Below are 26,682 nucleotides of genomic sequence, written 5' to 3' on the forward strand. Positions count from 1 at the left end.
GCACAAAATAACATGTCTGTCTCATTCCGGGGTGTCCTCTGAGGTGGTGTATCTTCCTGATTTCATCCGCCACCTCAATAGAGGCGGCACATAATGGTACAGCCTCGGCTTTCTTCTTCATAGTGTCATACCATCTCTGTGACACCCGAGTGTTCCTATCAGCAAGGTTGCAATTTGAAGTGACCAGTACCGCATCCATAGACAGGTTGTACTCTGTTACCAGCTTTTTTACGGCAGTTTCTCGCAGTGTGTCCCTTGCTATTGCACCTATAACACATGACTTCACCATGCAGGCCGGGCTCCTGAGACGGTCTATCATAACTTGATGCAAGCTGTGCAGCAGCGACTATTGGTTCTCTCATCTCATAAGTATTCTTCATCACGGTTCTGACCCGGTCTACCAGGTCATTAAAGGACAATGAAGCTATGCTTGAGCTAGCCCACAGGAATTGCTTTGTTCCGGTTGGGAGCCCTGCCAAAAATTTGCATGCCAGGCAGCCTGCCAAACAACACCGTCAACTTCGTCAGCTTGGCCAAATAAACGTTGACAGTTTTGCAGGAATGCAAGGTTCTTGCCTCAAATTGCTCCCAAGCAGTGGCGGGGTTGATAGCAAACTCCTTGTATAATGCCGCCTTGATCCTTTCATAATCCTGTTTTTCCTCAGAACTAAGCTGTTGATATACCGCAAAAGCCCCGCTGGACAGATGTAGAGAAACCACGGATTCAATGCTCTTCACACTAGATAACAGGCAATGCAGTTCCACCTTCTCCACCCACTTGTCCCCCATCACACCGAAATAGCTTGCAGTTAAATGGGATGGTAAATAGCAAAACAAAATAAAATAAATACGATAAGCAAAAGTTCAGCTAGAATTCGTAACTGTCAACTTTCTCTCTCAACTTCCCGCATGTGTTCTCCCACTGCCTCTGCCAACAGGCATTTTATTAGAAAACTGACCCTATTCCATTTGCATACGTGTGTAGTGGAAGATGAGATCTCGTGAGATTCTACAAGACTATACCTTATAAATCCATTGCTGCCATCTTTAATTTCTCTCTCTCTCAGATCCCATCCGAAGGTAAGTTGTATAACCGCACAATACACACACACGCAGGCACTTTCTTCTTTGATTATTACATTCAACACTACAATACTTTTCACACATTTTGTTTCATGCCAATTTGCTTATGTATTTTAAACTAAAACACGATGTTCGGTTTGGTAAACAGACCATTAATAGTACTACCAACTATTAAAACAAAACACATAGAATGCGACAAAATTGGGGTTTTCATTAAACAAAACATTTCAGTTATTTGAAAATTATAGAATTTCTAAGAAAAAATTCTGGGATCTGTGGTGATATTTTTATCTTTTTTTAAAAACTTTCTTTCCAAATGTTTTCGTCAATGATTAAACAACCTTCTATTACAATTATTGGCATGCTTTGCTTTGGGGAAAAAAATAAAAAACTGCCTCAGTTTAGAAGAATTTTTCTGTCACTAAGTGAGGACTAAACTTTCTTCATGACAAAATACAAATTTAGTATATACTCTTGATTGGAGGGAAAACATACCGCAGTTTAGAAGGATTTCTCCAATAATAACAGAAGACTGAGCAGATGCAACACTTTTGGGGGGACAATGAATAAATAGAGTGTAATTTTTTTCCTGATTTTATTTTATGTAAATAGTTTTTGCATTACAAAATATGGAAATTATGATTTTCCAGTTGCAAAGTCAGCAAAATATAAAGAATTAATTAATCTTTACGTTTTACATATTTTGTTTCATGCCGATTTGCTTATGTTTTTTTTTTGTTTTGTTTTTTTAAATAAAACATGATATCCAGTATGGTAAAAGGACCATTTCTACATCAAATCGAGGTTCTGCATTTTTATTTTTATTCAAACAGCAACAGCAACAAAAAACAAACAGATATATATAAAAAAGAGCTTCTGTGAAAAACATACACAAATTTTTAAGACTATTTGGTATTTTCACGTAATAATTTGATCAAAAGATATGATTATTGTTGTTACTATTATTATTAATAGTAGTAGTAGTAAGAGTATTATTATTATTATTATTATTATTATTATTATTATTATTATTATTATTATTATTATACTGTATGGAGAAAATATATTTAATTTGAACATCACACTATGGAACACCACTGGATGACAGTGCCTGACATTTGAATACACGCAATTTTCCTGCCAGTGCCCACCTCTGTCAAGAAGTAACAGTAACCACAAGTAATTTCAGAGCAGAGCAGTTCAATGTGACCCAACACTGTGCATGATAAATACTTGACAATAAGCGGCAATAATCCAATAGAGGTAGATACTGGCCATGGACATCAGTGACTGACAGTGTACCCTGGAAACCAACAGTGACAGCCAAGATCTACCCTAAACCCTTGCAATTGTCCGTAATCACAAATCACTATCTCAATACAGCAGTAACTGAAATTGACCCTCAGTCATCACCACAGGCAACCACTGACAGCCAGTGGATGGCAGTGCACAACAGTTGAAGACAGACGATTTCAGTTAGGAGCATTCTAATTGAGGCTGAAACTGATCATAGCTGCCAGTCTAATGGCAATCAGTGCCCAACAGTAAACCCCAGCACCCGCTAATGCCTACAAGTAATCATCTCAAATCAGCACTAATTGTCAGTAACCACCAATGCAGACAATCACAGCCAGTGACTTCTGCTGTCACTACCAGACAATGCCCAACAGTGGAAGCCAGATGATTTTATTTTGGCCATGGCCCCAGTGCCTGCTATTTTCCAGAAATGACAGTAGCTCCAATTAATAACGGTAGTTTAATTTGTTTTCAGGGGGAGGATCGGAATCTCTTCTGGCTTTGTGTCATAATTCCACCAGGTAATGCCAGCACACAGGTCCTGCTACTAAAGAAGAATAAAATGTAATTTGATTAAATTCCTTCCAGATCAGAATTATTTTCAAATGGCCACCAACTTAAAAAAGGGATGTCATTGTATTCATCCATACTTAGTTACTAACCTTTGATAGGAACAAAAAATATTTAAAAAAAAAACCCAAAAAACATCATAGTTTAAAAGAAAAGATTTTAAGTAAATGCAATCCTAAGTAACACTGAGAAGATAAAATTCATTTCAAATAAGGAAGATATTCTCCAACACTGTGCGAATTTTGATGAAATATTGTATGAGGATAACATTTAAAATGGTTTTGTGATAGACAACTTTGCATTTAAAGAAGTTCATTCAATATTGACAAGTAAAATAACAAATAAAATAGGTAAATATTTATGGCAAACATTTGAGAATGAATGATAAACCTCTAATGAAAGCAATGCTCCGTCATTTTTTTTCAATGCAATTCTACTGAACAAGATCCTCATAACAAGCTCAGGAATCATTACACTATATTTCAAAATCACAATATTGTGAAGGTTTGCATTTGATCTTCTTGTCTTAAAAGGATGGTGGAAGGGTGCAGAAAAAGAGGTAAACCAGAAGGTTGCATGATGATTTTCGAGAGAGCCAATACACAATATTCTGTAGATTGTGAAGATAATTATTGCAATAACAGATGTGAAGAGAACAGAGAAGAAGGGTGGGCAGTAAAATCACAATTCCTTTTTAATTGTCTTCAATAAATCGTTTAAGATATTATATTTCAGCATTACACACTGTTATTGATTTATTGTAAAATAAAAAAAAACAAAGTTAAAAAACGCGTTTCTAAAACTTTTTATTATTTTGCAGACAAATGCAAGATGAATTTGACAGTTATCAACAAGCTGTGAAAAAACTGAGCGAAGAAACCAAACAAGTAACTCCACAAGATGAAGGGGCTGTCTGTCAGATTTGTCACAAAACAAAATTTGCAGATGGAGTTGGGCACAGTTGCAATTACTGTCATCTCAAGTCATGTGCACGATGTGGAGGAAGGATAACTATGCGTGGAAATAAGGTAAGATATTATGATGTAACAAAAATGTTTTTCAATATTTTCACAAGAAATTAAATATAGCTTTATAGTTTGTATCTTTTTCATAGAATGTTATATTAACATTACAAAAGGAAATTGAATTTAATATCTTTCCATTTATTAACATACTAGATACTTGCAGTGTTGCTCGGGAGATTTTTACTTTTGTTTTGACATTTTCCAATTTTGTTAGCAATGCCATTAAAAAATTTTTAATCAGTTTATCTTTTTTAATATGATTTTGAGAGTTAAATTCATTTATTACAGTATTGTTTGGTCATGAAATTATTAATTGTATAAAATTTTTATAAAACTATAACTAATTTTGTTCAAATAATGTTCTTTTAATTTCTATTCATAAAATTAATGGATGTAAATAGCTTCTAAAACTCCATTATTAATCCATTAAGATTGGCTAAGCATATTAAAGCCAGAAATTATTTTCTATTCTACAGTTTAAATGTTTCTAAATTCATTTTAAAGTAATTTATATTATTTTTTTTTCAATTACTGATGAAAATGGCAATTACAAGATGAAAATGGCAATTATGAGATGAAAATGGTTGATTTGTTTATTATTAAATCTAAATGCATGGATTTAATTTTATAACAAAACTATTTTTAAATAAGATTTTAAAAAAATTGTTTCAGTACTTTACACTATTGCATTTGTGATCTCAGTAAATAATCGATTAATAGAAAGCTAAATAATATGTAGTTCACATAAAAACATAGAGAATGGAGTTGCCTATTTGAGCATATTTTTTATAAACTAGCTTTCTAGTGTTTTGTTCAGGTTTTTTAATGTATCTTAACTAGTCAGACAGCTGAGCATTGAAAATTCAATATATACATATATAATATAAAGCTGAACGTCTGTGTGTATGGGGGGGGGTCTGGTCACGAATAAGCATCGAGGACCAGGAATGGGTATGTTTGATCTGGCAGAATGGTGGTTCATAAAAATTGTGGGGTCAGCGTTCACGTCTGGACCCCAAAGTATGGAAATAAAAAATGAAAAAAAAAAAAACGTTTACAAGGGTTTTTAATATAGATGTACATAAGAATACTTTGATAAGTATGTTTCAACTTAAATAGGGATGGTATGATAAAATTGTGGGGTCTGCGTTGGCGCCTGTACTCCATAGAAATATGGCACAACCTTTAACAAAGACTTTTCATATCTATTTGTATAAGTATACTTTGATGATTATGTTTCAATTTGAAGAAATATGGTATAATAAAATTATTGGGTGTTTGTTCGCACCTGACCTCCATAGAATATAAATATGTCACAAAGTTTAACAAGGTTTTTAAAAGGGGTGAGGGTCCACAATAACACCTTAACTTTAATCTTAATTCACATAAGCTTTTATTTATTTTTTTTAATTGAATCATATTGTGTCAAATAAATTCACCTCATAAATTCACGTTCTTATTAAAGTGAAAGCCAAAAAAAGTCGGAACTTTAAACAATTCTCGACACAAATTTTGCATAACTCTGTTTTTTTCCTTCTTCACTTGAACATGGCACTCTTTCGAAAATAGATAAATAGATAAATAATAAAAAATAAGAACATTACTTGTTATCATGTCAAAAGAAGGAAAAAATCCTGCTCACGTGATTATGTGTCTTTTTAAAAATATTTACATAACCTTTTTATTTTTATTTATATATCTGTTTAAGCTTTTTTGTCAGTGTACTAGAAGGAATTCAGTTGATTATAACCCTTTCTGCGTGTTCTTTACATTACAATAGTACAACCCTGAATCCGATGTCGCAATACTACACCGTTCAACACTGTAAAACTGAAACCAAGCTGTTCTGCTGAAAAGGGGCACCATTTTCTTCTCATTCATATTTATATCGATTCTTTGCTTTAAAAAACTAAAGTAATTACGTGTTTACTTTTTTAATATCCTATTTTGCTGTTTCGGATTATTTTACTAAAGTAAGTAAATCTCCATTATTTTTCAAAACTGTTTTTGGTTCTTTGTTTTTCGATATTTCGTTGATATTATTTAGTAAGAGTGTTTAGCAGAAAAGCCAACAAACGACTACCAGAAAAGTAAATATGCAAGAAATAAATGTTACCATAGTCAATAAAAGTTCAGTTCATGTTTTGTTTTTGTTTTGAAATAGTTTTTAATGCTGTTTTCTTGAAATAATTTCAGTGAACCGAAATTAAAACGAAATTTGAGGCAATAACTACTTAAATGAATTTTTATATAAACTACACATGCCATAATCGAATATTCCTCAAGCACAAAATAACGGAAAACATTAAAATATGTTTATAAATATTCCTTACGTTGATGGAACTCTCTTAAATTGTTAACAGAGAATGCTCAGGTGCTCCTCCTTCAAATTGAAAACGGGGCTCTCCATTTCAAAGTCGCTGCCATTTTGATTTTTTTTTAAACCGGTTTGTGAATTACAAAAAAAACAAACTTTTTTTACAAACTACTTAAAAATACAAACCAATGAACTTTTCTACCATAAAAGTAACTTTTATTGACTATGGTAACATTTATTTCTTGTATATTTATATTATTATATATATAACATTTTCTCTTTGTAAGGAAACATTATTTTGTTGGTTACTCTTGGCTACGAATAGAAACAAAATTGATATAAAAAAATATATTTTCGCGAAAATTATCTTTACTTTCATCATATTTTGCTTAGGGTAAAATTTTTGAGTATCAAAACCTATCTCTTTACAACCCCCTCCTTTTCATAACCTATCATACTTTCATCAATCACAGTCCATTTTCTGTTGGCTGTTTTGAACCCAATCAACGACTTCTGCTAGTATATATATATATATATATATATATATATATATAGAGAGAGAGAGAGAGAGAGAGAGAGAGAGATATTAGGAGCTATATTTGGTAAAAAGTAGGGAAAAAGTGCTTAGTACGTTAGTAGAGTTAAATATGTTTTTATTATTTCAACCTCAGGGATTTGGAAATAAAGAAATGGGGGAGAAATCTAGATAATATGTCGTTAGAATTGTAATTACAGATTAAGAATAGAAAGAAAGAAATTGAAATGAATTAAAAAGAAGAGAGGAAATTATTTGTTAAAAGGGGAAAAAGGGGGGCAAGGAAAATACAAGGAAGTTAGAAAGAGAGACTGAAAGAGATAAATAACAAAGAAGAGTATGTCAAACACGTGTCAGTAGAGGGCAGTAGTGATTGTGCATGCCAACAAAGTTATAAATTCGGTTAGGGTTTCTGTGGTGGTAGGGGTAAATGGAGCAAAGATATGTCAATCTCAAAAAGAAGGTAGATAGATGTGCCCAATAAAAATGAAAGGATAATGTTTATAGATTTTTAATTAGTAAAAGTTGTAAAGTACATGCGAAGCTGTAATATATTTATTGGCTAGTTACGGAATTTTATTTAAATTTAGGTGGGATGTGAAGGTTTGGAGTTTTAAAATTTATTTTCTGAACAATCAAGGTTTTAATAAACATAGGTTGGGTGATTTTATTTAAGTAATTAACATAGGTTGGGTGATTTTATTTAAGTAATTAACATAGGTTGGATGATTTTATTTAAGTAATTAACATAGGTTGTGTGATTTTATTTAAGTAATTAACATAGGTTGGATAATTTTATTTAAGTAATTAACATAGGTTGGATGATTTTATTTAAGTAATTAACATAGGTTGGATGAATTTATTTAAGTAATTAACATAGGTTGGATGATTTTATTTAAGTAATTAACATAGGTTGGATGATTTTATTTAAGTAATTAACATAGGTTGGATGAATTTATTTAAGTAATTAACATAGGTTGGATGATTTTATTTAAGTAATTAACATAGGTTGGATGATTTTATTTAAGTAATTAACATAGGTTGGATGATTTTATTTAAGTAATTAACATAGGTTTGATGATTTTATTTAAGCAATTAACATAGGTTTGATGATTTCATTTAAGTAATTAACATAGGTTGGATAAATTTATTTAAGTAATTAACATAGGTTGGATGATTTTATTTAAGTAATTAACATAGGTTGGATGATTTTATTTAAGTAATTAACATAGGTTTGATGATTTTATTTAAGTAATTAACATAGGTTGGATGAATTTATTTAAGTAATTAACATAGGTTGGATGATTTTATTTAAGTAATTAACATAGGTTGGATGATTTTATTTAAGCAATTAACATAGGTTTGATGATTTTATTTAAGTAATTAACATAGGTTGGATGATTTTATTTAAGTAATTAACATAGGTTGGATGATTTTATTTAAGTAATTAACATAGGTTGGATAATTTTATTTAAGTAATTAACATAGGTTGGATGATTTTATTTAAGTAATTAACATAGGTTGGATGAATTTATTTAAGTAATTAACATAGGTTGGATGATTTTATTTAAGTAATTAACATAGGTTGGATGAATTTATTTAAGTAATTAACATAGGTTGGATGAATTTATTTAAGTAATTAACATAGGTTGGGTGATTTTATTTAAGTAATTAACATAGGTTGGATGATTTTATTTAAGTAATTAACATAGGTTGGATGATTTTATTTAAGTAATTAACATAGGTTGGGTGATTTTATTTAAGTAATTAACATAGGTTGGGTGATTTTATTTAAGTAATTAACATAAGTTGGGTGATTTTATTTAAGTAATTAACATAGCTTGGGTGATTTTATTTAAGTAATTAACATAGGTTGGGTGATTTTATTTAAGTAATGAACATAGGGGTTGGATAATTTTATTTAAGTAATTAACATAGGTTGGATGATTTTATTTAAGTAATTAATATAGGTTGGGTGATTTTATTTAAGTAATTAACATAGGTTGTGTGATTATATTTAAGTAATTAACATAGGTTGTATGATTTTATTTAAGTAATTAACATAGGTTGTACTGTTTTATTTAAGTAATTAACATAGGTTGGATGATTTTATTTAAGTAATTAACATAGGGGTTGGATGATTTTATTTAAGTAAAACTTAAGTAAGGTAAAGGAATATAGCTATTATTATAATTACTACAAACGCGATGAAAGATAGATAATTATTAAAATTATTACTAACGGGATGAAAGATAGATAATTGTTATTCTTATTACTAACGGGATGAAAGATAGATTATTATTATTATTACTAACGGGATGAAAGATACATAATTATTATAATTATTACTAACGGGATGAAAGATAGATAATTATTATTATTACTAACGGGATGAAAGTTAGATAATTATTATTATTATTACTAGCGGGATGAAAGATAGCTAATTTTTATTATTATTACTAATGAAACAAAAGATAAATAATACTACTACTAATTACCATTATTACTAATGGAATAACAGATAAATAATAATAATGATATTATTATTATTATTATTATTATTATTACTAATTAATTATTGATTCTTTTTAAAGGATAAATAGCTATTATATTTTTATAAAGATAAATAATTTTTAGTATTATTATTATTATTACTAACATAGTAAAAGATCAATACCTATTATTTAATAGTGAATAAAAGATAAGTAACTACTATTATTAGTATTACTAATTGAATAAAAGATAAATAAGTATTATTTTATAATCATTACTAATGGAAAAAAATAAATTATTATTATCATTCTTACTAATGAAAGAAATTATTATTTAATAATAATTACTAATTGGATAAAAGATAAATAATAATAATAATAATAATAATAATAATAATAATAATAATAATAATAATAATAGTTAGTAATGGAGTAAAAGATAAATAACTATTATTATTATTATTATCATTATTACTAATGGAGTAAAAGATAATAATCATAATATTATTATTACTAATTATTACTAAGAAAAGATAAATAACTAGTACTATTATTATTACTCCTATTATTGGGGTAAAATGATAAATAACTATTATTATTATTATTATTATTATTAGAAATGGAAAAGAAGATAAATTGCTATGAATTTACAATTATTAGTGGAGTAAAAGATAAACCCTATCATTATTATTATTATTATTATTATTATTATTACTAATGGGATAAAAGATAAATGACTATTAAAAAATGGAATAAGGTGTGAATAACTATTATTGTATAATTATTACTAATGGAATAAAAAAAATCATTCTTGTTCTTCTTCTTCTTCTTCTTCTTCTTCTTCTTCTTATTATTATTATTATTCATGGATACGTGAAACACTATTGATGATAAAGGTTGATAAGAATGTGGTAGGGCTTTTGGAGACAAGTATGGCTCAATGGAAAGCGGTGCTGACAGCAAACAGAGAGTAGATAGGGCAGGTTGGCATTAAACGTGGGATATTTCATGGAGATTCGTTATCGCCACTTCTTTTTGTAATGATAATGATGCCACTGGGCATCCTCTTGAGGAGAGAAAAACTGGGATATAACTTTGGATCTGGTGACAGATGCCTCAACCATCTACTATTTATGGATGATTTGAAAATATTCGGTAGAAATGAAAAGGAAATAGAGAAACTGGTAGAACTTATGGGGACATACTCAGGAGACATTGGGATGGAGTTTGGGATTAGTAAATGTGCCGTGCTGGTGATGAAAAGAGGAGTAAAGGTTCATTTGAATGGAATAGTGCTGTCAAATGGATAAATCATGAAAGAAATAGAAGATACAGGATATAAGTATTTGCGAGTGCTGGAGGGTGTAAGCATCATGAACAGAGAAATGAAAGGGAAAGTCAGGAAGGAGTATCTTAGAAGAGTGAAACTAATTGCAAAGTCGAAACTGTATGGAGAAAACCTAATGAAAGCAGTAAATGCATGGGCAGTCAGTGTTTTGAGATACAGTGCGGGAATTTTAGAATGGTCTGACAAGGATTTGCATGCCATGGATATCAAAACAAGAAAAGTTTTAGCAATGTTCAGTAATATTTCACATTCGAAGTAGCGTAGCAAGGCTGTATCAAAAGAGGAAAGAGTGTGGGAGAGGATTGAAAAATGTAAAAGATTGTGTTAGAACCGAGATGTCATTGAAGGAGCATGTGGTTAGAAGTGAGGAGTGGATGCTTAAGGTTTTGGCCAATGAAGTGAAGGTATGTGAGACAAAGGCTGATTATGTGAAACGTATGGATAGAGAAAGGGCAGAGGAACTGGCTAGGAAGAAAATGCATGGAAGGTTCTTCCAGGATATAGCAGAAGTGGCTGATGAAAGATCATGGCAATGGCTTAGAGCTGGGTATCTGGCTAAGAGTACTGAAGCTTTTATTTGTGCAGCACAAGAGCAGGCATTAGGAACACGATTGTTAAAAAAAAGTGGTTTTAGGAGAGGAAGTTGCTGCAGAATGCCGGATTCGTGGTAAGAGCTCAGAGTCAATTGTACACCTTGCAGCAGGGTGTAGTGGACTGGCCCAGAGAGAGTACCGCAAAAGACATGATCGCATGGGACTCAGGGAGGTGTGTAAGAGGGTTGGGGTGAAGTGTGCTGGAAAATGATTTGAGGAGGTGCCTGATGAAGTGAGAACAAGTGAGGATGGCAAGGTAGAGGTATGGTGGGACAAAAAAGTCATAACGACCAAACAATTGGAACTTAATCGTCCGGATTTGGTCGTCATTGACAAGGTCTCAAAAAACTGACAGATTGTAAATTTCTCAGTACCCTGGGACAGGAATGTGTGAGAGAATGAGAAGTGGAGCAATTATGCTCTATTGGCCTTGGAGATAAGGTGTATACCCGGGGTTAAAACACAAATAATCCCGGTCGCAGTTGGTACACTAGGAGTAGTATCAAGTCGTCTGGAAGAACAATTGAAAAAACTACAAATCCCCAATGTTTTCGGCGGCCTTCAAACCTCTGCAATTATAGGTACCACCAACATTCTTAGGAAAACTCTTGATCTTTGAAGCTCCTGGTTTGAAGCCAGGATAAAGGGAAATCCTCTGGAAATTAATCCCATCCCTTTCCAGAGAGATGTTCATAAACGAAATCAGAATTCTTATTAATGGAATAAAAGATGAATAACTATTATTTTATAATTATTGCTAATAGGATAAATGATGGATAACTATTTTTATTATGTATTATTAAAAGGTGTGGGTTCAATGTAGTTTATAGTAGTATTGGTATATCCATATCTATAGTATTGGTATATCCACTATTTTTTAAGGCTGCTTCATAGAAGGTTTTGTGCAAGTAGTCAAGGAGCAAGGAAAGACCGAGGAGTGAGCACTGACCAGACCTCCATTGTGTAACAAAGTAAGGGTGTGGGTAGGTTGATGCCCCCCCCCCGTTAGGAAGAAAGGCAAAACCACTTGGTATCAAGTTGTTTATTTAAGAAACCTGAGAACTCTGTGCGTTAAAGGTTAACAAAAACTGTATTTACTAACTGTTTATTTGAGTTCGATCAGATCTTTGAAGCGAGCCATTGTGCTATTTTTGTAAATGATAATTTAGATTTTGGACTGAGAATTGAATTTCTAAACAAAAAAGAAATAATATCCACGTGATGTTCAGAGGGCGATATAATTGTTTATATATATATCAACAAGTCAGATGGACAAAAGAGAGAATGCGCAGAGCAGAGCGGGGTCTTGACTGGGAAATGCGCAGATGACAGTCTCTCAGATGGAAAGTTACAGAGAACACAGAAAGTCAGAGCAGAGTGGGCTTTTGATTTAAAACACATTTCTAGAGAATGCGCGACATTTCTTGGAGGAGAGATGCGCAGAGAGAAACACAGTCAAAGCAGAGTTGGCTCTTGACTTGACACATTTCTTCAGATACCCAGAGACCGACACTCCACAAGGTTACAAGCCATATTCTTAGCATAATAACACATCGCTTCCTTCAGGACTCTGAAAGAATTATAAGGACTGTACTGTTTTTTTTGTTAATATATATTTGGTGCAGAATCGTTTATCCTGTTTGTTTTCTTTTACTACACAAAAAAAATCCACGGCTCTCTTTCGACAATGTTCGTCGTTAAGAGGGTACACAACAAATTGGTCCAGGATATATAACTAGATGATCAACCGATAATTCGGTCACTTCCCCATACCAGTAACTTTAGACATCCAAGAATTATCACCGGCAGTGGAAGGGTTTCGAGGTCGACGATCGTCCTCGACCAACTGGTGAAAGAGTGAGGGTGACATTTGGAGCTGTTTACCAGGATTATCGAAATCAGGAAGAAGGTGTGTTAGTTAACCAAAAAAAAAACAAACAAAAAAAAAAAAAAGGAGGTTTACTGTTTATAACAGGTGGGACCTCCCAACAAGCGAGTCAACAAAAAGCAGCGCTCAACCAGGAATATCTCGGCGATCAGGTAGGAAAACCACTATTTTCGTTCTTTTCACTTCCTTTTTGCTTTGTCATTGTTCGTTTTTGGACTTTCTTGTGGGCTTTTTCAAAGAGCGCTTAATTTGTTTTTTAATAATATGGAATCCTTAGGGCTGCAGAGGAGTTGGGTCGTGGGATTGAAGAGAGGGGTCGGCTAACCCCAAAACTTAATGTAACGGGATCCAGAATTCCACTGTTCACAGGTTTGGCTGTGGAGTTGGGACCCTGGCTCAAAGCAATAGAAAAGAAAGGGCGCATCTATAACCTGCCGGGGGCCAATATGATCTTACTGGCGTATGACTATACCGAGGGCGTTGCCTCAGAATAGATTGGGGAGTATTTAGATAAGTACAGATCCCAAACCAACTGGGAGAGGTTTGAACATGACATCCAGCAGCACTTCGGCAGTCACTCGAGCCGAACAGAGGCAGCTCAAGCGCTGATAGGGGTGAAGCAGAGGGATGGAGAATCCATTGCTCACCTAGAGGGACGCATGAGCGTTCTTGCTAAGGTAGCCTACACGGATCAAGATCGGAGAAATGATCCGGCTACCCAGGCCCAGCTGGCAGAGTTCTTCACGGACGCTTTGAGTAATTCTCTGTTGCGTGAGGATGTGGCAAGGGCAGAACCTAACACGTTGAAGGAGGCCTGTGCACAGGCTTGACGAGCTGAAGCTCTTCTCCAGAGATTAGGAAAATTAGAGGAGAACAAGACAGACTGGTTGAAGGTCTGCTACGGATGCGGTCGACGAGGACACATCCGAGCAAAATGCCCTGAGCTTCAGAGTTGGGAAGAAGAAGCCACGAATCCAGAACACCGGGACTTAAGGGTAGGGGGAAGATACATACCTCATCCTAACTTTAAGAGGGGTCTATTGTGCTTTGTTTGCCAGAAAGAAGGGCACAGGGCACATGAATGTAGGATTAAGGACAGAAACAATCCACCCAGAACCAAATTAAAACCCAGGAAGACCCCAACAAAGAAATCTTTAAATTAGTTAGGGTTGCCCCAGTAGCAAAAGGGCGGGTGACCCCTAGGAGAGATAGAAATGTCCGGAAAAGCATAGATGGGGCTTTAAAATTAAAATGCTACAATTGCCGAAAAGAGGGGCACTATAGTTATCAGTGCAGAGACGGGGTGCACTGTTTCAACTGTGGCCGCCCGAGACATTCAAAGAGGGCCTGTATGTTGAGACCTAAGTGTTTTAAGTGTGGCAGTGAAGAACACTTAATTCGGAGTTGCAAGGCAAAGGGGTTCGTACGGTGTGACGAGTGTAAGGAAAGAGGGCACACCACAACTAGCTGTTCACTTAAGGAGACATGCCAGGGGTTCAGGAAGAGCGGGCCTTTATGGGACAGTCGTAGAAAGAGGAAAAGTAAAGTTAAGAATCCTTTGGACAAGGATAGAGATGAGATTAAGTTATGTCAAATATGGTTCGAAGATGACGAACTCACCTGCAACATTGAGATAAAGGGCGAAACGTTCAGAGCGCTGATAGACACCGGATCGGAAGTTTCAGTCATTAGTTCTTTAGAGTTGCAAAGACTAAGACTCCCCGCCGACCGATTTATGTCGATTAAGGTGAATGCATTTCAAGCAGATAGGGGTAGATTCAGATTAGATTGGATGCTGGAAGTAAAGATAAAGGTGGGGGAGACCGAGACATCCCACACACTGTATGTAGCACCAAAAATGACCCACGACGTGATACTGGGAGGAGACTGGCTTAGACAGAGGAAAGCCGTATTAAAATTCGACCCTCCAAAGTTAGTCCTTGGGGAGGAAGAGATTATTTTAGGTAGCACGATGCTCGCTCGAGTGGACCTCATGTCTCGTGAAGATTAAAAGATTCCACCTAGAACGGCGGTGACAAGCTGGGGTGAGATAGAAGTGGCTATAAGGGATAACGAAGCCGTTTATCAGGTGTTACCCCTTGCCACATGGAAGAGGACGAGGACGTGACAGTGTTACCAGCATTAGTGCAGGAAGGTCAGGCGCAGACTCTTCCGGTAGTTGTAGCAAATACGAGTCTGAAGACGGTTAACATTAAATCAGGAACTAAGTTGGGCAGAGCTTCAGTGTTAACATTAAAAACTAGGGTGAGGTGCGAAGAAATGCTTGTAGAGAGTGAAGCAATTGGTGACAAGGTAGAATTAGACTGTCTTGACCAATACCGAGAAAGATTAGGAAGACTAGTTAAAGCTAATAAGCGAGTGTTAGCTAAGTCAGATAAGGAGTTAGGTAATACACGTACAGTAAAAATGTCGATTGACACGGGAGACCATCAACCAATAAAGATGAGGCCGTACAGAACGCCTATTTGGAAGAGAGAGTTAGTTGAGAAAGCAGTAAGGAGATGGGAGAGGCTGGTATTATTGAGGCATCTCAATCACCTTGGGGTTTTCCAGTAGTAGTAGTGGAGAAAAAGGATGGGGAAAATAGATTTTGCGTAGATTTTAGAGAACTTAATAAGATAACAAAATCTACTGCATATCCTCTGCCCTTGATAGACAACATTTTGGTGATGCTAGGAAAAGCCCATTTGATGTTTGAAATGAATAGGGATGAGCATGAAGTGGAGAATGCTACCGTGGTTTTTGATAAAGCCACCAGTCCTGATCAATCTAGTACAGAACCGAGACTACCAACAAACCCCGCATCTAATACCCTACCAACGTTGGAGATACATATGTGAAGAAGACTGAAGTCGGGTAATCAAGAAAGAGCCATGGAATGAAATCCGGAGAAAAATGAACTATCGAATAAATAATTGCATGCGTCAAATATGTATATATGTATGTGTGTATATATATATATATATATATGTAAAAAAATAAATAAATAAATAAAATAATAATAATAATAATGAGGGTTCTGGACTCTTATAAAACCAGAATGAACTGAAAGCAGATTTAAAAAAAAAACACGAACTCTGAAAGAAAACTTTTTGCATGTGCATGAAAGATAAAGCTTTTAAAAATTTTCTCCTTTTATTAACCAAATAGCTAAATAATATGAATTGTAAAACCACAGAGATTCCCTAGTATTAAGGTCAAGTAAGAAGAAGTGGGTTAGAAAAAATATTGATCTCAATATTGTTTCTTTTAAGTAAGGGAGGTAATGTAACAAAGTAAGGGTGTGGGTAGGTTGATGCCCCCCCCCGTTAGGAAGAAAGGCAAAACCACTTGGTATCAAGTTGTTTATTTAAGAAACCTGAGAACTCTGTGTGTTAAAGGTTAACAAAAACTGTATTTACTAACTGTTTATTTGAGTTCGATCAGATCTTTGAAGCGAGCCATTGTGCTATTTTTGTAAATGATAATTTAGATTTTGGACTGAGAATTGAATTTCTAAACAAAAAAGAAATAATATCCACGTGATGTTCAGAGGGCGATATAATTGTTTATATATATATCAACAAGTCAGATGGACAAAAGAGAGAATGCGCAGAGCAGAGCGGGCTCTTGACTGGGAAATGCGCAGATGACAGTCTCTCAGATGGAAAGTTACAGAGAACACAGAAAGTCAGAGCAGAGTGGGCTTTTGACTTAAAACACATTTCTAGAGAATGCGCGACATTTCTTGGAGGAGAGATGCGCAGAGAGAAACACAGTCAAAGCAGAGTTGGCTCTTGACTTGACACATTTCTTCAGATACCCAGAGACCGACACTCCACAAGGTTACAAGCCATATTCTTAGCATAATAACACATCGCTTCCTTCAGGACTCTGAAAGAATTATAAGGACTGTACTGTTTTTTTTTTTGTTAATATATATTTGGTGCAGAATCGTTTATCCTGTTTGTTTTCTTTTACTACACAAAAAAAATCCACGGCTCTCTTTCGACGACGTTCGTCGTTAAGAGGGTACACAACGAATTGGTCCAGGATATATAACTAGATGATCAACCGATAATTCGGTCACTTCCCCATACCAGTAACTTTAGACGGCCAAGAATTATCACCGGCAGTGGAAGGGTTCCGAGGTCGATGATCGTCCTCGATCAACTGGTAAAAGGGTGGGGGTGACAGCTGTATAAGTGCGAAGAGAACTGGGACCTTATTGCCACTCAAATTCCAGTAAAGACCAATGGCCACTGCCAATGAAAAATCAATGGCAAGCAGCTGTTGTGATAATGCAAATTTATTTGCAAATGGTATCGAAAGAGGTGGAGAGTACTGGAAAATCTTGGGAGACTCATTGCCACTCAACTTCCAGGAAACACCGCAGGCTGTATTCAATGAGATCTTTGATGACCTGTGTGAAAACTGTTTGTGAACTAATAATAATAATAATAATTATTATTATTATTATTATTATTATTATTATTTATCTGTTATTCAATTAGCAATAATTATTAAATAATAATAATAGTTTTTCATCAGTAATAATTAGTAATAACGATAATAATAATTATCAATCTTTTATTCCATTAGCAATAATAATTATGTTTTTTACTTTTATTCCACTAGTAATAATTATAAAATAATAATAATAATAGTTACTTATCTTTTATTCATAATTAAATAATAGTTTTTATCTTTTACTACTTTAGTAATAATAATAATAATAAAAGTTATTAAATTAAATTAAATTAAATTTAAAAAAATATAAAAGTTATTTATCCTTTATTCCATTAGTAATAATAATAATTATTATAATCTTTTATTCCATTAGTAATAATAATAATTATTATCTAGCCTTCATCTCATTAGTAATAATTATAATAATAGCTATATACCCCTTACTGGCATGGTGCCCGGTGTTGGAGGTGTGTGTTGAGCAAAAAAAAAAGTGGTAGTAGGAAGGTAGGCTTGAACCGTGAAGGAGAAAAAGAACGGGGAGGGGGGAAACTGTTACATCAACCGTCAAGCCGGAAGTAACATAGGTTTAAATTAAGGCTAGACAATCGAAAAGAGGGGATGACTTTAAAAAATATCGGTGAAAAAAGTGACCCTTCCCTGTAGAAAATTGCCAAGTTGGAGGTGAAGACATTAATGTTTTTAGCCAATTTTTCGGTATTTGTCGTCTGAAGGGTCGAGCTTCAAAACGATACTGATCTTGTGAAAATCCGTCGCCTCTGTCAAAAGTTTTAGGCAGACATGCAAACATACATACATACATACATTTACATATTGGTAGCTCAAATTTTCGACTCAAACCGATTAAAAAGCTTGCCCTATCTCTGAATACCCTTTATGTAAAATTTCAATTGTCTGAGTAATTTGGTAAGGACCGCACAGGTCAAAGTTTTTTTTTTACTTTGACCCCTATTATGACCACTTACTGTTTTTTGAGTGAAAATTGATAGAGTTATTGTGTAGAGAAATGTGCACAGACAGACACTTTCACTTTTATAGATACTAAGCATTTCAGCCTGGTGTTTGGAGGTGTATGTTGAGCAAAAAAAAAAAAAACGCGGTCAATTTTTTAAAATTTGACCCCTAGTATTACCCCTTAACATTTATTGTTTTGGGCTCATATCTAAAATTTCAAGTGTTTAGGCCAAAAATTGGCAGAGGAGTTTAGTAGAGTTCTCAAACGTCAAATTGTTGAACTTTGACCCCTTAACAGCCAAATTTCTGACCGAAAATGGATTACAAAGATTTTCCTTGTATATCAAATTTCAAGTCTGTAGACTTAAAATTGACAGTTATTGCATATGAAAATGTACACAGACACACAGACACAGACACACAGACACACACAGAGACACGTTCACTTTTATAGATACTAGCAGTTCCGCCCGGTTTTGCTCGGGCCCTATGTACTGTTCATAAGGTTATGTGCATATGTATATATTAAAAAGTGTGAATATGTAAAGTAATGCCTTTCTGTATAATAGTCTTCCTTAACTACCATAGAGAAAAGACAGAGATTTTCACTTTTATAGATAGATAGAGGTATCTATCTCTATCTATCTATATAGATAGATAGATAGATAGATTGGATGCAATATATAGTAATGATTTAAAAAGTATAAAAACAAACTCATGCGCCACCACTGAGAATCGAAACCAAAACATTCAGCTCACGATTTAATTGCCTATGCCGTCAATGTCTGGGCTATGAAAACATGTTTACTGCAAGGCTAAAAAATTAAAACATGAACCAATAGCTACTATGTTATGCATTCGTAATGCCGGCATTCGACCTTCACCTGGCAAATTTCATTTTTTTTAATTTTCACACTTTTGCACCGATTTTTCCAGGCTAAAACCCAATTTATAAAGTTTTGCATGGATTCGAATACCTAATATATGAAGTTTCATGTCTGTAGACCAAAACTGTAGGAGGAGTTTGGTAGGCAAAATTTGTTAAACAAAAATATATACATATACATAAATATATATGGAACCAATTTTGTGTTTCCTGTGAACATTTTACGCAAATATTATGCAACTATAAATCATGTAGAATATCTGCATGAATATAATTACACGTAAAGATGATTATCCCATTAGAAAACCGAAGCAACTAACAGGGAATTAATTAAAATGAATGTTTAAAAGAATATGCAAATTAGCTAGATCTTTTGCTAGTGAATGCAATTCCACAACCCATATATAAGAAAATTGTATTTTCTTTTTAAATAAGTAGAAAACAGGGTTTTTAATATGAATATCAATACACACGAAAAAAAAAAAACGAATTTGTAGGCATATAGATAGATATAGATTACAATTCTAACTACTTATTATCTATATTTCTCCCCCATCTCTTTCTTTTCTTTTCCTTTTCTCTCAATCCTCCCTCTCCCCTATCCATCCAGCACTTCAACTCTTGGTTTTTTGATGCTCACTTGTAATTTACAAGAATCTTTCTTCTAATTTATTTTGGCTTGGATTGTTTGATGGGATCGGTAGGATAATTTTATTGCCCTTTCGATTGAAACAACTTGTAATGATTTAAGCAAGGTTGAAATAATAAAAACAATATATATATATATATATATATATATATATATATATATATATATATATATATATATATATATATGCATGCATAATAAAAACAATATATATATATATGTATATATATATATATATATATATATATATATATATATATATATGCATGCATGCTAGTGCAACATATACAGTACATGGTTGCTCTTGGTTGTTGATTGCATTCGGATGTGACAGGCTCTTCAGAATCTCAATATGAATACACTTGCTACATATAACCTCAGTGATGAGTTTTAGAAGATAAAACAACTATGGATGATTATATTTTACTAGCAAAAGTACCCGTCATTGACTGGGTTCAAAAACAGCCTACACAAAATGGACTCTGATTTATGAAAGTATGATAGGTTATGAAAAGGAACGGTTGTAAAGAGATAGCTTCGAATTTGGGGGTATCAAAACCAAAGCAAAATATGATAAAAGTAAAAATAAAATAGATAAACCGCATAATTTATTATACAATACCTGTTCACACTGAAACACTATCACAATATTCTGTGGATCTATATTAAAAAACCTTGTTAAACTTTGTGACATATTTCCATTCTATGGAGGTCAGGTGCGAACGAACACCCGATAATTTTATTATACCATATTTCTTCAAACTAAAACATAATTATTAAAGTATACTTTGCAGATAGATATGAAAAGTCTTTATTAAAGTTTGTGTCTATTTCGATTCTATGGAGGCCAGGCGCGAACGCAAACCCCACAATATTTTTATACCATCCCTATTTAAGTTAAAACATACTTATCAAAGTATTATGTACATCTATATCAAAAGCACTTGTAAACGTTTTTTTTTTAATTTTTAAATTTTTTATTTCCATACTTTGTGAACTAGGCGCGTACGCAGACCCCACAATTTTAATGAATCATCATTATGCCAGATCAAACATACCCATTCCTGTATCTCGATACATCTTCTATCATTATATGTGATCAGTTTTCTATAATAGTCAACCATATAGGAACCTATTCGTGACCAGACACACACACACAGACGTTCAGCTTTATATTATAGATATATAAATATGCTCCCTTTTATAGGTTGATCTTTCCAGTAAAGGAAATAACAGTTTTCAGTTAGTGTAAAGCAATACTCTGTAAAAAATAGCTTTCTACAAGTCGTCTGGGCAACATGGGATATCATCCTTAAACAAAGAAAGTACATATCTAGTGCTATAATTTCTTCTACTGATTAGCACAATATGCTTATTAATCACATTTAGATATAATCAATTATTTGAATTTTGAATTTCAGCATGGATACACTTGTTACAGCTAGCCACAGAGATGAGTTGTAGACAACAAAAGCAGCTGTCTGTGAATTTAATATAGTTTTTGAAGAAAACGGTGATTAATTATATTGAATATTTAAAAAGAATAAATAATCTTTTATTAGATTTGTGTGTGAACACGTTTTTGGTTGAATAGAATGAAAATAATTCTATACTTGTCTCACTTGTCTCATAAGTAACATTTTCTTCTTCTTCTTCTTCTTCTTTATCATCATCAGCTGCAGAATGAAAGATGTTCATATTTAGTAGATTTAAAATTATATTTTTCATTATTAATTGGTGATTCGCTTTTTGAAATTTTGAACTTATTCTCAGATTATAGGATAAGAAATGGTAATGCACAACTGCAATCTCTACCTGTTCCCTCCAAATTTGTAGACAATCTATAAAATAACTTCAACTTTAGTCAAAGATTTGGTCAGTAAATTATTAAGATATTAAGATTTGGTAAATAAATTATTAAGATATTAAGATTTGGTAAGTAAATTATTAAGATATTAAGATTTGGTACGTAAATTATTAAGATATTACAATTTCGTAAGTAAATTATTTAAGATATTAAGATTTGGTGAGAAAATTATTAAGATATAAAGATTGGGTGAGTAAATTATTATATATTAAGATTTGGTAATAAATTATTAAGATATTAAGATTTGGTAATAAATTATTAAGATATTAAGATTTGATAAGTAAATTATTAAGATATTAAGATTTGGTAAAAAATTAAGATATTAAGATTGGGTAAGTAAATTATTAAGATATTAAGATTTGGTAAGTAAATTATTAAGATATTAAGATTTGGTAAGTAAATTATTAAGATATTAAGATTTGGTAAGTAAATTATTAAGATATTAAGATTTGCTAAGTAAATTATTAAGATATTAAGATTTGCTAAGTAAATTATTAAGATATTAAGATTTGGTAAGAAAATTATTAACATATTAAGATTGGGTAAGTAAATTGTTAAATATAAAGATTGGGTCAGTAAATTGTAAAATATAAAAATTGGGTCAGTAAATTATTAAGATATTAAGATTTCGTAAGTAAATTATTAAATATAAAAATTGGGTAAGTAAATTATTAAGATATTAAAATTTCGTGAGTAAATTATTAAGATATAAAATTTTGTGAGTAAATTATTAAATATTAAGATTTAGTAAGTAAATTATTAAGATATACAGATTAGGTAAGTAAATTATTAAATATAAAGATTGGGTAAGTAAATTATTAAGACATTAAGATTTGGTCAGTAAATTATTAAGATATTAAGATTTGGTAAATAAATTATAACGATATTAAGATTTGGAATAAATTATTACTTACCAAATCTTAATATCTTAATAATTTACTCACCAGATCTTAATATCTTAATAATTTACTTACTAAATCTTAATATCTTAATAATTTACTTACTAAATCTTAATATCTTAATAATTTACTTACCAAATCTTAATATCTTAATAATTTACTTACCAAATCTTAATATCTTAATAATTTACTTACTAAATCTTAATATCTTAATAATTTACTTACCAAATCTTAATATCTTAATAATTTACTTACTAAATCTTAATATCTTAATAATTTACTTACCCAATCTTAATATGTTAATAATTTACTTACTAAATCTTAATATCTTAATAATTTACTTACCAAATCTTAATATCTTAATAATTTACTTACTAAATCTTAATATCTTAATAATTTACTTACCAAATCTTAATATCTTAATAATTTACTTACCAAATCTTAATATCTTAATAATTTACTTACCCAATCTTAATATCTTAATAATTTACTTACCAAATCTTAATATCTTAATAATTTACTCACCAAATCTTAATATCTTAATAATTTACTTACCAAATCTTAATATCTTAATAATTTACTTACCAAATCTTAATATCTTAATAATTTACTTACCAAATCTTAATATCTTAATAATTTACTCACCAGATCCTAATATCTTAATAATTTACTTACTAAATCTTAATATCTTAATAATTTACTTACCAAATCTTAATATCTTAATAATTTACTTACCAAATCTTAATATCTTAATAATTTACTTACTAAATCTTAATATCTTAATAATTTACTTACCCAATCTTAATATCTTAATAATTTACTTACCAAATCTTAATATCTTAATAATTTACTTACCAAATCTTAATATCTTAATAATTTACTTACCAAATCTTAATATCTTAATAATTTACTTACCAAATCTTAATATCTTAATAATTTACTTACCAAATCTTAATATCTTAATAATTTACTCACCAGATCTTAATATCTTAATAATTTACTTACTAAATCTTAATATCTTAATAATTTACTTACTAAATCTTAATATCTTAATAATTTACTTACCAAATCTTAATATCTTATTAATTTACTTACTAAATCTTAATATCTTAATAATTTACTTACTAAATCTTAATATCTTATTAATTTACTTACTAAATCTTAATATCTTAATAATTTACTTACCAAATCTTAATATCTTAATAATTTACTTACTAAATCTTAATATCTTAATAATTTACTTACTAAATCTTAATATCTTAATAATTTACTTACTAAATCTTAATATCTTAATAATTTACTTACTAAATCTTAATATCTTATTAATTTACTTACTAAATCTTAATATCTTAATAATTTACTCACCAGATCTTAATATCTTAATAATTTACTTACTAAATCTTAATATCTTAATAATTTACTTACTAAATCTTAATATCTTAATAATTTACTTACCAAATCTTAATATCTTAATAATTTACTTACTAAATCTTAATATCTTAATAATTTACTTACTAAATCTTAATATCTTAATAATTTACTTACTAAATCTTAATATCTTAATAATTTACTTACTAAATCTTAATATCTTATTAATTTACTTACTAAATCTTAATATCTTAATAATTTACTCACCAGATCTTAATATCTTAATAATTTACTTACTAAATCTTAATATCTTAATAATTTACTTACTAAATCTTAATATCTTAATAATTTACTTACCAAATCTTAATATCTTAATAATTTACTCACCAGATCTTAATATCTTAATAATTTACTTACTAAATCTTAATATCTTAATAATTTACTTACTAAATCTTAATATCTTAATAATTTACTTACCAAATCTTAATATCTTAATAATTTACTTACTAAATCTTAATATCTTAATAATTTACTTACCAAATCTTAATATCTTATTAATTTACTTACTAAATCTTAATATCTTAATAATTTACTTACCCAATCTTAATATGTTAATAATTTACTTACTAAATCTTAATATCTTAATAATTTACTTACCAAATCTTAATATCTTAATAATTTTCTTACTAAATCTTAATATCTTTATAATTTACTTACTAAATCTTAATATCTTAATAATTTACTTACCCAATCTTAATATCTTAATAATTTACTCACCAGATCTTAATATCTTAATAATTTACTTACTAAATCTTAATATCTTAATAATTTACTTAACAAATCTTAATATCTTAATAATTTACTTACCAAATCTTAATATCTTAATAATTTACTTACTAAATCTTAATATCTTAATAATTTACTTACCAAATCTTAATATCTTATTAATTTACTTACTAAATCTTAATATCTTAATAATTTACTTACCCAATCTTAATATGTTAATAATTTACTTACTAAATCTTAATATCTTAATAATTTACTTACCAAATCTTAATATCTTAATAATTTTCTTACTTAATCTTAATATCTTTATAATTTACTTATTAAATCTTAATATCTTTATAATTTACTTACTAAATCTTAATATCTTAATAATTTACTTACCAAATCTTAATATCTTAATAATTTTCTTACTTAATCTTAATATCTTTATAATTTACTTAGCAAATCTTAATATCTTAATAATTTACTGACGAAATCTTAATATCTTAATAATTTACTTACCAAATCTTAATATCTTTATAATTTACTTTACAAATCTTAATATCTTAATAATTTACTTAACAAATCTTAATATCTTTATAATTTACTTTACAAATCTTAATATCTTAATAATTTACTTAACAAATCTTAATATCCTAATAATTCACTTACCAAATCTTAATATCTTAATAATTTACAAATTTCATAATTCACAACTCAGTGAAACGAATCAGCCTTGTATTTCAGATGTGACCAAATCTCACTATTCACATTCCATTTGTTAACCTTATTTTGTATAACCTACTTGTTCCTACATTAAATATTGTTACAGAATGGTTTCAGTTATGATCTGGTGACTTCTTATTTGATCCCCCTTTATTAAAATGTTCAAAATATATTGGTTAGTCACTTTTAATGGTAGCAACATATGTCTTTTTACTTTTGTTATGCATATATCAACCAAACTTAAATTCTGTTAAAATTTCATTCTTTCAAAAATCACTATAATTTTGGTAAATATGAAAGATATTATGGATGGTAAAATATCTAAATTATTAAATAAATGCTGACAATGTTTCTTAAAATCATAAAATTCCCCTTTTTTATGATTAAAAATATTGGTTAGTTTTAAAGAATGATTCAATAAAATTTTTTTATAATTTCGAAAGTGTAGCATGAAAAATGATTTTCTCTTTTACTTTTTCTAAACATCAAAATTAATAGTTTTAAAGAAATTAAATTTTTTTATTTCAGAAAAAATATATGGAATAAACATATTTCCTTGTTTTTTTAAACTCATTTTCCATAAAAAAGAATTTTTATTGAGAGTGACGGGTACAATAGGCATAAATAATAACGTTATTTTTATAATTAAATATTGTTGTAATTTGGAACAGGGTTTTTAAGTTTAAAGGCAGATAATTATTGAGTTATTTCTTTGTTTTTGTAACAATATTTATTACTGTAATGCACAAATTCTTCAAATTATATTGAACTTAGCAGGGAGACCCAACATTGCCTGTAATTGAATGAGGGACAACAAGTCTTTTATACTTCCAATACTTTTATTGACAGAAAAATCAATGAAATCGCTCATTTTTCAATCAAATCAATTGATTACTTACTCTAGTTGGGGACCGGCTGTGGTGCACTGGCACA

The 26,682-nt window shown here is 30.7% G+C and overlaps 1 protein-coding gene across 7 annotated transcripts in view; it reads left to right on the top strand.

The window, feature by feature from the left end:
- The window catches only part of LOC145296047 (regulating synaptic membrane exocytosis protein 2-like), an 874,180-nt gene that overhangs the window by 227,410 nt on the left and 620,088 nt on the right, over positions 1–26,682 (top strand). For all 7 annotated transcript variants that reach the window (XM_080142091.1, XM_080142092.1, XM_080142093.1 and 4 more), the window contains exon 2: positions 3,770–3,977. In XM_080142091.1, the coding sequence (XP_079998217.1) occupies positions 3,770–3,977 (208 nt within the window). The remainder of the gene's footprint in view (positions 1–3,769; positions 3,978–26,682) is intronic.

This window comes from Euprymna scolopes, chromosome 16, assembly GCF_053919585.1.
Source record: "Euprymna scolopes isolate OS-2025 chromosome 16, ASM5391958v1, whole genome shotgun sequence".
In the NCBI taxonomy this organism is placed as follows: Eukaryota; Metazoa; Mollusca; class Cephalopoda; order Sepiida; family Sepiolidae; genus Euprymna; species Euprymna scolopes.